This window comes from Peromyscus maniculatus, chromosome X (genome assembly GCF_049852395.1).
Source record: "Peromyscus maniculatus bairdii isolate BWxNUB_F1_BW_parent chromosome X, HU_Pman_BW_mat_3.1, whole genome shotgun sequence".
Lineage (NCBI taxonomy): Eukaryota > Metazoa > Chordata > Mammalia > Rodentia > Cricetidae > Peromyscus > Peromyscus maniculatus.
In genome coordinates, this window is record NC_134875.1 from 75,384,393 (window position 1) to 75,399,283 (window position 14,891).

General features: G+C 34.1%; 1 protein-coding gene across 4 annotated transcripts in view; it reads left to right on the plus strand.

Moving 5' to 3' along the window:
* Positions 1-14,891, plus strand: part of Rps6ka6 (ribosomal protein S6 kinase A6) — a 185,737-nt gene that overhangs the window by 116,311 nt on the left and 54,535 nt on the right. For all 4 annotated transcript variants that reach the window (XM_076562741.1, XM_076562740.1, XM_076562742.1 and 1 more), the window contains 3 exons: positions 6,176-6,257; positions 7,057-7,137; positions 8,973-9,052. In XM_076562741.1, coding sequence (XP_076418856.1) covers positions 6,176-6,257; positions 7,057-7,137; positions 8,973-9,052 — 243 coding nt within the window. The remainder of the gene's footprint in view (positions 1-6,175; positions 6,258-7,056; positions 7,138-8,972; positions 9,053-14,891) is intronic.

Below are 14,891 nucleotides of genomic sequence, written 5' to 3' on the forward strand. Positions count from 1 at the left end.
ACTTTGAGGTAACTCACTCATTTCCCTTCTGGACGGGTTCCCACAGTCTAATGTACCTAGAAAGATCATGATAGATACAGTAGCTATATTTGTAGTTGATTGTGAGAAGATAGAGCTAGGTTTTTTCTTGTTGAAAATGGCATACTATGGAATTAGGAAACAGTCACTTTTTCAGATTATGAATGATGATATCTTTTATTTGACATTTAGGAATATCAGGGAACACTTGAAGAGCTATGAGAAATGACTACTTTGTACAACATTTTCTTTCTTGAATCAGGGCCTCTTTTACCCTTCCTTAACTGCCTCTTCCTTTATATGCTGTTCTTTGCAATACTATTAATGACTGTGTTCTACAAGAGTAGTTCTCCAGTCTGTGTGTCGCTAGGCACACCTCCAAACCCTTTCACGGAGTCCTTAGGTCAAAATGATTTCATAATAATCCCAATATTTTTAGAACTGCTGTACCCTGGCACAATAAAGGAAGACACTCCCAATAGTACATTTGTCATCGGATTCTTTACTGCCTCACACTTAAGAATGTCCTTGATGAGATATAATCAGTTATTTCCTTTATTATATCTCAACCATTGAATTCACATCTTTTTCATTTTCTATATTGAACAGAAAATACAATAAAGCATTTTAGTTGCAGATCACATAACAAGTTTTTTTCAAAGCAGAATACAAATGTAAATTTTTGAATTATGAGGTAAACTAGCCATTTTTTTTCATGGATCACTATTTTATATTTCTGTATTAATTTTTTTAAAAATTGCATAAGAATTTATTTTGCTCATAATAACTACCCTACCCCAACTCCTCCCAGATCCACCCTCATTTTCTTACCCACTCAACTTCTGAGTTTTTCTTGCTTTGTTTATAAACCCATGGAATCTAACCCATGTTGTCCAATTACTCTTGAGAGTAGAGTGTTTTTTTCTTCCACAGAACCATAATATTTCAGTAGCTTATATAATTTTCTGATGAGATAGCTATGTCAGTATTTGGAAGGTATTTGTAACTCAGTGAATCAGTGTTTTTCAGTTGACCTGTGCATCAAATCAAGTATGGGTACCAAAGACATTGAAAATGCAAGAAGGACCAGTATATTTTTTGTGTAACAGGACATAGGTAGATAAAATAAATATGGTTTCAGATTCTTGTTCATAAGGAAACATTTAAAGAAACTGCTAGTTGCCAATTTCTGATGTTTTATCAGAAGTCACAATTATAAGAAAAAATTAAAATTGTCTCTTTCCCAAATCATACTCGTGAACACTGATTTAAACAAAACAAAACTGTATTTCCTGCAAAACAACTTGATTTCAACATGTTGAATATAGAGGCAGATATATGAATCCAATTGTCTTATTTTAAGCTAGATAATAGGTATTAGCCAAAATGTAGTTCAGTGTCACACTTCTCATTTACTTTCTTATTTTGGAAAATACAATTACCTTTAAAAACGTTGATGAACATGGGTGCATGCCTTTAATCCCAGCTCTCCGGAGGCAGAGGCAGGTGGATCTCTGTGTGTTTGAGACCAGCCTGGTATACAAAGCAAGTTCCAGGACAGCCAGAGCTGTATTACAGAGAAACCGTGTCTCAAAAAAACAAAACAAAACAAAAATCATATATGATTACATATAACATGTTTAGTGTTATTCCATTAATAAATACATAGTCAATATTATTTTCTAATTTTAATTTGGTAAATATGAATAGATGTAACCCACACAGTCAAAGTCTTTGGAGTCTTCAGTAATTTAAAATTTTTTTAAAGATGTTTTTAAGCTCCAAAGATTGAGAAAACTGCTTTTCTATAAAAATGAAACATAATTTCATATGTGGTGGAATCAAAACCTGTCAGATGAGTTGGCTTCTTGGTTTGGAATTTCCTCATCATACGATTTTGATTATATAACAGGAAACTTTTCCTATACTTAGTAAAACTCTGAAACCTTTGAGGTTGGTACTTAGGGTTAATGACATTTGCTTTGCTTTGCAGTTTATTTTTTTAGTTATGAAAATCCATTTTACCTACTGCTTTAAAGGTGGTAAAGAGTACCTCTTTAATCAGTTGTATAAACACATACCCATCTGTTCACTGACAGACAAATCTTGGCCAAAACTTAGATGAGTAAATATACTTCTGGAGTTGTAACTATTTACCTTAAACAATATAGGGTTTATGTGACATCTTGTCTTCATAACTGAACAAGTTCTTTGGTCTATTCTGTATACCAGCTTTAAAAATACATTTCTGTGATTAAAAGTACTGACTCAGCATTAATAGATTATAAGACTTTAATTTGCTTCCATTATAAATGGTCCTGATGGTGATGGGTGTGCTGATTTTGACACAATTTTTTCAAATGCTTATTGTTTTTAAAGAAAAAGAAACAAATAGAACAGCCATTTTGAAATATCTGTGGTGCTAGCCACATTTTTTTAAGTTGTACATTATCTGGGAAAATTTGCTTGGATTCATTCAGATTAGTTTTGAAATAAAAAAGTGACATACTATAGTAGTTTTAATCTGTTCATTTAATACACAACAAATATTGATCTGCAAAATGTGATTGGGTATAGCTAGAATTTTCCTGCCTTGCCCACAGTCAGGACAAATCTTTGTCACCCGCCAGTCCCACAGCCGCTCAGACCCAACCAAGTAAACACAGAGACTTATATTGCTTACAAACTGTATGGCCGTGGCAGGCTTCTTGTTAACTGTTCTTATAGCTTAAAGTAATCCATTTCCATAAATCTATACCTTGCCACGTGGCTGGTGGCTAACCGGCATCTTCACATGCTGCTTGTCATGGCGGCAGCTGGCAGTGTCTCTCTGCCTCAGCCTTCCGCTTCCCAGAATTCTCTCTCCTTGTCCCACCTACTTCCTGCCTGGCCACTGGCCAATCAGTGTTTTATTTATTCACCAATCAGAGCAATTTGACATACAGACCATCCCACAGCAATTGGGTTTAACGTTGAAGCTTCTCTGTTCACCAATATTTGTTCCATTTGTTAATGTGTGGACTCTTCATTAGTCTACTCCAAGTGTGGTTACCATCCCTTAGTTAGTAGTTCATTATTGCAGATGGTTAAAAAGAGAGAGTAAGCATTTAACAACTTCCTTAAGAGTAATTTTTTATCTGTAGGATAGTAATGATTGTATTTTATATAGTTTTACATTTCATTATTCTAAATTCATTTGATTATGTTTTGTAAAAGTATGATCTGCAATAGATTGGGGGAAAGGAACCAAAATACTGGTTCTTGTACTCAGAATATGTGAAAAGTACCACCCTGGGTAAGTGTAAAACTGTACCTTGAAGTGATCCTTCAGGTACAGTCGAAGAGAAAAAAGCAGAGCTCCCATGAGATACAAAAACATAGGTAGCTGTGTGCTCAACCATAGTGGATGAGTGAAAGGTATATATATTTCTCCGTGTCTTTCTTGGGGTCCCGTTTTCCAGGTAGCCTCACTGGTGATGTGAGTAGCAGTCCAGTCATCCTTGTTCCACATCTAGCATCTTCCTATGAGTGAGTACATACCATATTTGTCTTTCTGAGTCTGGGTTACCTCACTCAGGATGGTTTTTTCTAGATCCATCCATTTGCCTGCAAACCTCATGATGTCATTGTTTTTCTCTGCTGAGTAGTATTCCATTGTGTATATGTGCCACAATTTATCCATTCTTCAGTTGAAGGGCATCTAGGTTGTTTCCAGGTTTTGGCTATTACAAACAATGCTGATATGAACATAGCTGAGCAAGTGCTCTTGTGGTATGATTGAACATTTCTTGGGTATATGCCCAGGAGTGGTATAGCTGGATCTTGGGGGAGATTGATTCCCAATTTTCTAAGAAAGCGCCATATTGATTTCCAAAGTGGTTGTACAAGCTTGCATTCCCACCAGCAGTGGAGGAGAGTTCCCCTAGTTCCACATCCTCTCCAGCATAAAGTGTCTTCAGTGTTTTTGATCGTAGCCATTCTGGCGTAAGGTGGTATCTCAGAGTTGTATTGAGTTGCATTTCCCTGATGATTAGGGATGTTGAACAATTCCTTAAATGTCTTTCAGCCATTTGAGTTTCCTCTGTTGAGAGTTCTCTGTTTAGTTCTATAGCCCATTTCTTAATTGGACTGTTGGTCGTTTTGATGTCTAATTTCTTGAGTTCCTTATATATTCTGGATATCAGTCCTCTGTCACATGTGGGGTTGGTGAAGATCTTTTCCCATTCTGTAGGCTGTTTGCAGGCAAATGGATGAATCTAGAAAAAATCATCCTGAGTGAGGTAACCCAGACTCAGAAAGACAAATATGGTATGTACTCACTCATAGGAGGATACTAGATGTGGATCAAGGATGACTGGACTGCTACTCACATCACCAGCGAGGCTACCTGGAAAACAGGACCCCAAGAAAGACACGGGGATCACCCAATGACGGAGAAATGGATGAGATCTACATGAACAGCCTGGACATGAGTGGGAGCAATGAAGGGCGAGGGTCGAGGGAAAGAGAGCGGGAGATCCTAGCTGGATCAAGAAAAGAGAGTGAGAACAAGGAATAGGAGACCATGGTAAATGAAGACCACATGAGAAAAGGCAGAAACAAAGAGCTAAAGAGGCCCACAGAAATCCACAAAGATACCCCCACAAAAGACTGCTGGCAATGGTCGAGAGACAGCCGGGACTGACCTACTCTGGTGATGGGATGGCCAAACACCCTAATAGTTGTGCCATAAACCCCATCCAAGGACTGAGGAATCTGGATGCAGGCATCCACGGCTAGGCCCCGGGTGGAGCGCTGGGAGTCTAATTAGTGAGAAAGAGGAGGGTTTATATGAGTGAGAATTGTTGAAACCAAGGTTGGATAAAGCACAGGGACAAATAACCAAATGAATGGAAACACATGAACTATGATCCAAAGGCTGAGGGGCCCCCAACTGGATCAGGCCCTCTGAATAGGTGAGACAGTTGATTGGCTTGATCTGTTTGGGAGGCATCTAGGCAGTGGTACCAGGTCTTAGGCTCGTTGCATGAGTTAGCTGTTTGAAACCTGGGACTTATACAGGGATGCTTGGCTCAATCTGGGAGGAGGGGACTGGACCTGCCTGGACTGAGTCTATCAGGTCGATCCCAGTCCTCGGGGGAGACCTTGATCTGGAGGAGGTGGGAATGGGAGGTGTGCTGGGGGGAAGGGGAGGCGGGGAGGAAGGGAGAGAACAAGGGAATCTGTGGCTATTATGTAGAGCTGAATAGTATTGTAAAATAAATAATAATAATAAAAAAAGAAAGGTATATATAGTATGTCATGGATTTTGTTGCTATGTAATTGTTACATAGCTGATATAGAATAAAAGGCTTCCAGATATACTTGTCAAAGAGGAGGCATGCCAATTATTTAACAGCTCTTCCATTTGTAATTTTCTGTAAGCTAACTTATTTATTTAGGTATGTTTCCAATTTTAGTGACACTACTTGATTACAGTGTATGAAGTGTGCTGCAAAATTGTATCTATATCTATATAAAGCATTGTAAAATTCTAGCTTTTATGAGTCATCGTTTCAGTTTGAAAAAATATTATTTAAGTTAATTTGGTAAAATTAGGATTTATTGTTCATATTTTTTCTTGAGCTATTTTACCGCTATGATTATTTTACCTGGCAGGTAAGCATTGCCTTTGATTATTGTTTGTTATAAAAGAAAATATCTAGGAACTTCTAAAGCAAATGAATATTCATGGTGGTAGCATTTGGTCAGCCTTTATTAAGGCAATGAAGTCTTAAAAGGAAATCTGTGCCTCAAATCTCTTTTTCATTTTGTTATTAATTTCTTGAGCCACAAACTTGTCTAAGTCCAGTATCAAGCCAGTCAAAATTCCACAGGGATGTGGTTGGGAGGGTCAGTTTTGCTTAGTCAGTTGCTCATGTTCTTATAGTTGGCTCTAAACCTGTGCACATGATAGAAGCACTATTTGGATTAAGTTCAATATAAAAAGAGAACATAACATTGGGAAAGATATGGGTGTGGGACAAATTGGGGAGCATAGTGGGTGGATGTAATTAGAATGCATTGTTTGAAATTGATATGAATATATAAGAAAATATATTTAAAGTGATGAAGTGGCTTCAACTGAAATTTCACTTAAAAATATTTTCTCTATTAGGTTTTTCTTGTTAGAAAGAAGACTGGTCCTGATGCTGGGCAGCTTTATGCAATGAAGGTGTTAAGAAAAGCTTGTTTAAAAGGTATCAAATTAAAAAGAGTGTTAGAATATAATTTGGCAAAACTTGTTTTAAGAAATCCACTGTGTATTGCTTTTAAGGAGAATAGTTGGAGTTGCTTTTACCATTGTTAATTATTACAGTTTTCTAGTATAAATTTATACTTCTGGGGTCCTGTATTGTCATATAACTTAATTTGCTGAATGTGTACTTGAATAAAAGTTTAAAATCAGGAAATATGACATATTTTATTCAATTCAGTCTGAACTTCAACATTTTTTTAAAATCTTTACTCTTTTCTTTCAACATTTTTATTTTTTACTCTTTTGTCTGGGTGTTACATGTTTGGAAAGCACAACTCCTCCATACATTTATATTCACTGTCTTCTAGTCTTAGAAAACTAATACTAACCCTGATATGATGATAAGTACCTGTAATCCTAGCTTCACAGAGGTGGATTCAAAGTCATCCTCTGCTGTATAACATATTCAAGACCAGCATGGACTTTCTGAAACCCAGTGATAGAGAGAAGGAGGGAGGCAGGGGGGAAAGAGAGAGGACAAAGTTTATAACTAATTTCAGTTTTATTTCCCATGAAAAATTCAAGAAATACATATTAGCCCAATATGCTACTTTAGCCTCTTTGTAGATCTAAACAAAATCTGCTGGTTTCTGAAAATCGTTATTATTATCTAGGACCACACAGATTTAATTACATTGGTTACTTATAAAATTATTTATGTATTTATATTTTGATTAGTAAATGACAGGTCTTTAGTGAGAATATGAACGAGTATAACATTTCAATCTTTGTGATTTTAGTTCGAGACCGAGTTCGCACAAAGATGGAGAGGGATATTCTGGTGGAAGTAAACCATCCATTTATCGTCAAATTACACTATGGTATGTATCCCTTCTTTCATTATTAAATTAAAGAACTGCATTTTTTCAGATACTACAACAACAAATAAACACTTCAAAGTTATTTAATGTATCAATATCTACCTTTTAGTTGAATTTCATTGTCTTAAGTTTATTTACTCACTTAAGGTAACATGATAATTTCTTCCAAAACCCCATCAAGTATCAAGGAGGGGGGTCATGAAGTTTCACCCCAAGTTGAGGAACTATTGGCAGTTGATGACTACTGGTAGAGTCAGTTTTTTGTTTTTGTTTTTGTTTTTTTCTTTTGGTTTTTCAAGACATGGTTTGTCTGTGTAGCTTTGTGCCTTTCCTGGAACTCGCTTTGGAGACCAGGCTGGCCTCGAACTCACAGAGATCCGCCTGGCTCTGCCTCCCTAGTGCTGGGGTTAAAGGCATGCGCCACCACCGCCTGGCGTGGTAGAGTCAGTTTTCTTCAGCTATGCAGTATCTTAGAGACTACCCATGTTTCAGTAGATGGACCTGTACCCATGCACATACTAGTAACTCTATGTGGACTATCAATTTAAAATGAGCAAATGAAATTGGGAGGTAATAGTGTTGGGAGGCTATGGGAACAGTTGGAGAGAAGGAAATGGGGGTAAGTTTTGTATTTATGAAAACACATTATATGTATATATGAAATTCCCAAGCAATGAAAAATGAAAATGCCTTCAACTTGTTTGATGAGTAGTATTTCTAGATGAGGTGAGATAGTACCTCCAGTGATCATAGGCTACTATGATAAATTATGTAAAGCATTCAGATGTTTATTTATAAGTGTAATACTATTTTTATTTTCCAGTTCTAATCAAGAATGCTATGTGGTTATGTTAGTTTGAACTGTTTTGTAATATTAGGTAGGAGGCAAGATCGATAAGAAGCAGCAGAAATAATGGGGGGATGAGTTTTGGAGTCAGACATTTATGAATTTGAATCATGTCTCCATTGTTAATATATGAAGGAGATTGTAGATATGATTTTATTGAGGAATACATAGACCAAAATAAAGCATTAATGCCGTTTATGATACCATTTCATTCTGTGCATTTAAAATGTAGCACATATTGATTTTATTCTTAGTGCAAGTTTTGACAAAAAATTATTTTAAATATTTACCCAATTTATACAAACAGTGTAAGAAATTCTGACCCCTTTAACTCCTTTTTAATGTAATGGAATAAAAATAGCAGTATTATGGAATGTCTTTGAGTCTCTCACATGCCTTGAGATTAATAGTAATCTCTTATTGTGGCAAAATACCATATTAAATGAAGTGGGACACTGAAGTGAAATAATCTCTAATTTCTAGTAATGTAAAAAGAGTGAAACTGTGCAAATGAAAGTGAAATAAATACCACAAAAGAGGCATGAAGTACAATTAAACATCAACAGTATTAGTAGATAATTTTGAGGGAGATTAAAGATGCTACAGGGAAATGTGAAAAGTTGGGAGGCTTATTAGAAGAGGTGACCTTCTTTTTGAGCTTTGTAGAGTACAATAGATGGGATTGGGAGACAAATTTTAAGCAACTGCACTAGAACAAAAATCTTCCTTAACGGGAAAATTTTAGTGGTAGGAGATTTTGTAAAGCCACATGCATCATTGAATATATTCTGGAAAGAAGTTTATAGCTATTTTAACACTTGATTAAACAGTGGGTTTAATTTTGATACTTTATCTACCAATGGTCCATGTTAATATGTAATTGTTTTATAATGTTTGATAATAAAATTATAAACATGTTAATATAAAAGCATGGTAAATTTTTCAGTCTTTAGGGTTAGTCTGCTATAACATTGTGCTTTCTAATTAGCCTTTCAGACTGAAGGAAAGCTGTATTTAATCTTGGATTTCCTCAGGGGGGGAGATGTCTTCACAAGATTATCCAAAGAGGTGAGAATTTCCTTATAAAATTGTTAGTATTTTTTATTCCAACAAAGCTAAAAAGTCATATAATTTTTCTGTAGAAATTTGAAATCACTGTATATAGTATTTAGTTTGTCTGTGTGTCTTTTAGATAATTGCAGTGTTCTTTTTACTTTTCTCTGAGACAAAAGGGCATTATGAATAACTGAATGAAATATATAGCAGCAAGCCCTAGGACTTTGGCTCCTCAAGCTATCTAACTGCTTCTTGGTGGATTGTTTAATTAATTAGAGTGGATATATTAAGTTATAATTGACATACAATAAGTGGTACAACGATTAAAACTATTTGATAACTTTTGCTTTTTCATGTAACTGTGCAATCATTATTAAAGTAAAATAACATTATTGCCAAAAGTTTATAATGTATTCTTCCCACTCTACCTCTACTGAATCTGCTGTCTGCCACTATTTGTGTTTTCTAAGAGATTATAAAAGTAAAACCGTTATTTATATATATATATATATTTATATGTACATATATGTGTATGTATATATGTACATATACATATATACACATTCTTTTTGTCTGGTTTAAATCATTTTAATTATTTTGCTTTATCCATATTGTGTGTATCAGTTCATTTACTTTTATCGGTGAGTAGTACCCATTATTTGGATGTGCCATGTTTTGTTTATTTACTTGATGAATGTTTGAGTTATTGCAGTTTTTGGATATTACCAATTAAGCTGCTGTAAACATTCATGTACAAATGGTTGTATTGACATATGTTTTCATTTCTCATGAATAAATATATAGGAGTTTAATGGCTGGGTCACATGGTAGGTGTATGTTTTAACTTTAAAGACATTGCCAAACTGATTTCCAAAGTGCTTGTATAATTTTTACACTCCCAACAGCAGCAAATAAGAATTTCAGTTGCTTCACATCCTTGCCAACACTTGGTATGATCAGTCTTTATTTTTCTTTTTAAAAAAAAATTTGAACATCTGTTAAGTATATGGTGTTACTTAATTGTGGTTCTGAATTGCATCACATTAAAGACTAATTATATTGGGCATCTTTTCCTGCCTTTATTTGCTGTCTATCTTCTTTGATAAAATGTTTAAACATTTGCCCATTTTGAAGTGAATTATTTGTTTTCTTATAGAGGTTCCAGAGTTTCTCATATAGTTTAGATGGAAGTCTCTTATCATACATGTTGTTTTTAAATATTTTCTTCTGGTTTGTAGGTTGTTCTTAATTTCATATCTCTTGAAAGCAGAATTTCTTAATTTTGATGAAGTATGCTTTATAATTTACCCATTAAATTAATGGTTTTTAATAATTTAAGAAATGTTTACCTAATTCTGGGTGATGATTTTTCCTGTGTATTTTAGAGGAGTCTGTAGTTTATATTTGCATTTGTATTCTTAATTCATTTTGGGTTATTTTAATATGTGGCTACTTAGGTATGTGCTGAAATCTTTTTAAAATTCATAGAGGTATTCACTTCTAACATCATGGTTGTGAAGAATGATCTTTTCTTCACTGAATTCTCTTGTAATTTCATTTAACATCAGATTTCATATATGTGAAGACCTGCCTATCTCTGGATCCTCTGTTCTGTTCACTGACTCATTTGTCTATCTTCATGTTAGTGCCCTTTGTCTTGATACTGAATCTTTAGAATATATCTTGAAGTCAGTGATTCTAATCCATGAGCTTTGCTTTTCTTGTGAAAATTGTTTAGGTTCTTATAGGTCATTTGCGTTTCTTTATTAATTTTAAAGTCAACTTTTACTTTCTAAAAAAAGCCTACTTGGATTTTGATTGGCATTTCATCCAACCTGTAGGTCAGTTTGCACAAGATAGATATTTAAAAAATATTGACTTCGTGGCTTCTCTTTCCACTCCATTAGAAGTTGCCTAAGTTTAGCAATGATTATTTTCAGCATATAGGTCTTGCACGACTATTGTCAGATTTATCTTTTAGTGCTTCCTGTTTTAATGATGTAAGTGAAATTGTTCTTTTAATTTCAGTTTCAGTAGGAAAAACAATAGAGTTTTTCGATATTGAGCTTGTATCAATTAATCTAGTAGAATTACATATTTTGGCTGATTCTTGTATAGATTCAAAAGCTTTTATATTAATTACTCTTAACAAAGTGCTTTACTTCTTTCCACTTTGGATATCATGTATTCATTTTTATTCGTAACCTTGTTAACACTAGCTTAAATTTTCATTCTGATGTTGAATAAATTTGATGGGAAGCAGACATTTTTGTCTTGTTAGTGATTCAAAACAGAGGGAAGCTTAATTTCATTCTAAAACTTAAAGCTGTATATTTATGTGTACTTTATTGGGTTGAGTTACCATCTCTTATTAAGTTGTGGAAAGATGTTTTAATAGATGTTACAAACCGTCACATGCATTTAATTGAGACTTTTTTCCTGATTAATTTCTGATATGGTCAATTAAATGAAGCATATTAATTTGAAATTAAAAGAAAGTGAATTAAATGAAAGTGAAATGGTAACCCAATCTTGCATTTGTGAAGGAATCCCCCATAGACATCCAGAATAATTATTTTAAAATATTATTGGATGATCTGTGCAAATTTATTTTCTTTTTAACTTTTTTCCTTCAGTTTTTATGGGTGTTTTGGCATGAATGTATGTTTAGGCATCGTGCTCAGGTAGTGCCAGTGGAGGCTGGAAGAGGATATTAGATTCCCCTGGAACTGTAGTTACAGATAGTTGTGACCAGTCATGGGGTTGCTGGGAATTGAACGTGGCTCCTTTGAAAGAACAGCCAGTGCTCTTAACTGCTGAACCATCTCTCCATATTTGCAATTACTTTCAGAAGGAATATTTATTTTCTTGCTTCATGTTTTCTTCATTTATTAGTTTGTTCTATAAAGAGTAATTCTTGCTTCCTAAGTTGGATAGTTTCTTTTTCTTCAACTTTCCAGTAGAACTTTAGATTAAGTATTAATTGTTAATAATGATTGATAGAATTCATGTGTGAAAGCAGTTTGGTCTGGTAAGGTGTTTGGCTAAAAGAAGTTCTTTTTGGCAAGGTGCTTAACCAAAAAGTCAATTTATATAATAGACTTAAGACTATCGTTCCTTTTTGATTGAGTTTTTCTGCTAGCTTGTATCTTTCAAGGAATTTATTAGTTTCATCAAATTTGTAGCTATAGGTTTTATATTAGTTATTTTGTTGTTGCTTTTGCTGTGTTAAAATGCCATGACCAAGAGGAACTTCTGATAGAGTTTATTTTAGCTTGCAGTTCCAGATGGAGAGCCCATAATGATGGGGCGGGGGGAGGGGCATGGCAGCAGGGTAAGAAGCTGAAAGATTTCATGTCACCTAACACTTAAGAAGCAGGCAGAATGGTTTGGAAGTGGGGCATGGCTTTAAATGCTCAAAGCCTGCCCTCAGTGGTAGACTTTCTCCAGCAATATTTCTTGTCCTAAGTGGTTCATAACCTCTTCAAATAGTGCAAACAGCTGGGGCCTAAGTGACAACAACATGAGCCTCTATGAGACAGTTCTCACTCCAGCCACAACTGTTCATTATATTCCATTATTATCTTTTTTCATAGCTGTAGAATCCTTATTTATGGATGGCTCTCACTCCTGATGGTGGTAGTTTGTCTTTTTCTTCTATAGTTCTGCTTGGCATTGCTTGAGGTTTATCAGTTTTATTTTTTCTTATTATTATATGAGCTTTTGGCCTTATTGATTTTTGTTATATTTACATTTATTTAATCTTTATTACTATTTTGTAGTTACTAGCTTTTTCTTTTTCTAGTTCCTAGATGGAAACAGGTTACTGATTTGAAGCCTTTCTTTTATTCTGTAACGATTTAGTGTTAAAAATTTTTGAAGTGCTGTTTTCATTTGTTCCTGATATATTGTAATGTGGCACTTTTGCTTTGTTTAACATACTTTCTAATTTCCTTTATTTGACTCATTGGGTATTTGAAAACATGTTATCTAATTTATCCATATGTGGTTATTTTCCAGATATATTTCTAATATTGTTTCATAACCCAATATAACTGTAATCATAAAGGATACCTTTTCATGACCTGAATCCTCCTAAATCTGTTTATACTTACTGTATTCCTTCGAACATGATATATGTTTGTAAATCTCCTGTTGGGTGGTGAAAGGTTCATTAAATGTCTGTTAGATCGGGTTTGTTAATTGAGAATTTGATACATGTCTATTCATGTTTTTATATTTGAGAAACACCTGAAATCTTCTATTATAATTACAGATTTGTGTATTTCTTTAATTTCTACCAAAATTTTAAAGGACCTTTTTATGGGTGGTGTTCTTTCTTGATAAGGAAATGGTATCATTATTAAATGATTTACTTTAATGCATTAATATTAGCTTATGACTCTCTTAAAATAGCTGTATGAGCTCAGTATACCTTCTTTTCTGTCTTCACTTGAAACTACTTGTACTTTTCCATGTAGCAGTTAAGTATATATGACATCCTTGATTTTTATCCAGTCTGAAAATGTATGATTTTTTAGAGTACAGTATTAGACTTCCTATATTTAACATGTAATTTTATATCTTGATATGGTAGTAGTTAAATCTTCCATCTTACTTATTAGATTGTAAATATAATTTATTATTGGTGTTTTTAACTCTTTCAAGTATGCATTATAATCAGTTATTCTGTTACAATTACATTTTTAGTTCTGCTAGCTTGGCAATATTAACTAACATTGCTTTGTTATTGTATAGTTCTATTAGGTTTTATAATATGAATTTTTGACTCAGGATCAAGGATATATTATCTTCAGACCATTTCTTTATAAGTTAAAGTTTTATAGAAACAAAGCTACAAACATTTAAGTATTTTCTATGACTTCTTTCATAGTTCAGTGACAGCATACTTGCAAAATTTTTTCTTTTTTTTCTTTTCTCTGTTTCTCTCTCTCTCTCATTCTTTCTTTCCCTCCATCCCTCACTTCATTTATTAAGGCATGGTAGGTATAATTGTGTAGCCTAAACTGGATGTGAATCCAAATCTTTCCTCTTCAGCCTTCAATGTGTTGGAATTACAGGTGTGCACTAACACATAGTTATGACTATTTGTATTAGGTGGCAGATACTGTGAATTTAACTTTCTTACATGCTAAATGTTTTGTCATTTTTATCATTTAGGATCTTACTTTTTTATCTTTAGTGCTGGAGAATCAACATCGAGCTTCTCATGGTAGGGATGCACTCTACACTTCAGCTGTACCCCCAACTCTAGGTCTTGCATTTAAGTTTGTTTCATTTAAGACTAAGACAGCATTTAGTATGGAGTTAATTTTCCTCACTAGTCAAACAATGACCTTTCTTAATTACTCTAACCAACATCCTTGACTTACAATGATTTATTATCTTGCTTTCCAAATGAGGCATAGCTTTCATCTCTTTGAGCTTAGTGAGTTCTTTTAATCCCTTAAGACTATATTTTTCCCTTGATGGCAGGTAGATCCCTTTGATCCATGATTGGAAATTTCTTGTTTCTTGGCAGTCTTTGTGAAAGTTAAGGTATTAGATGATGAGTATTTTTGTGCTTCTAGAAATACACTGATGCTTTTAGAACTAGTTTCATATCTTCTTTAAATTTAAAATTTGTTAGAATGGACATGAACATCATTTATTCGGGATTAATTTTGATCTATTATTGAAACAAAGTCCTTCTGGTTATTCTGATTCTGTGTGTGTGATCTTTCCTGCTCTACCTAAATATAAGAGGAACTGTCACTTGCCCAATGTGAGTGGCATAGATTGTTTTGTATAGCCCTTGGTTCTGGTTCAGCATAGTGTCCTCATGCTTAAA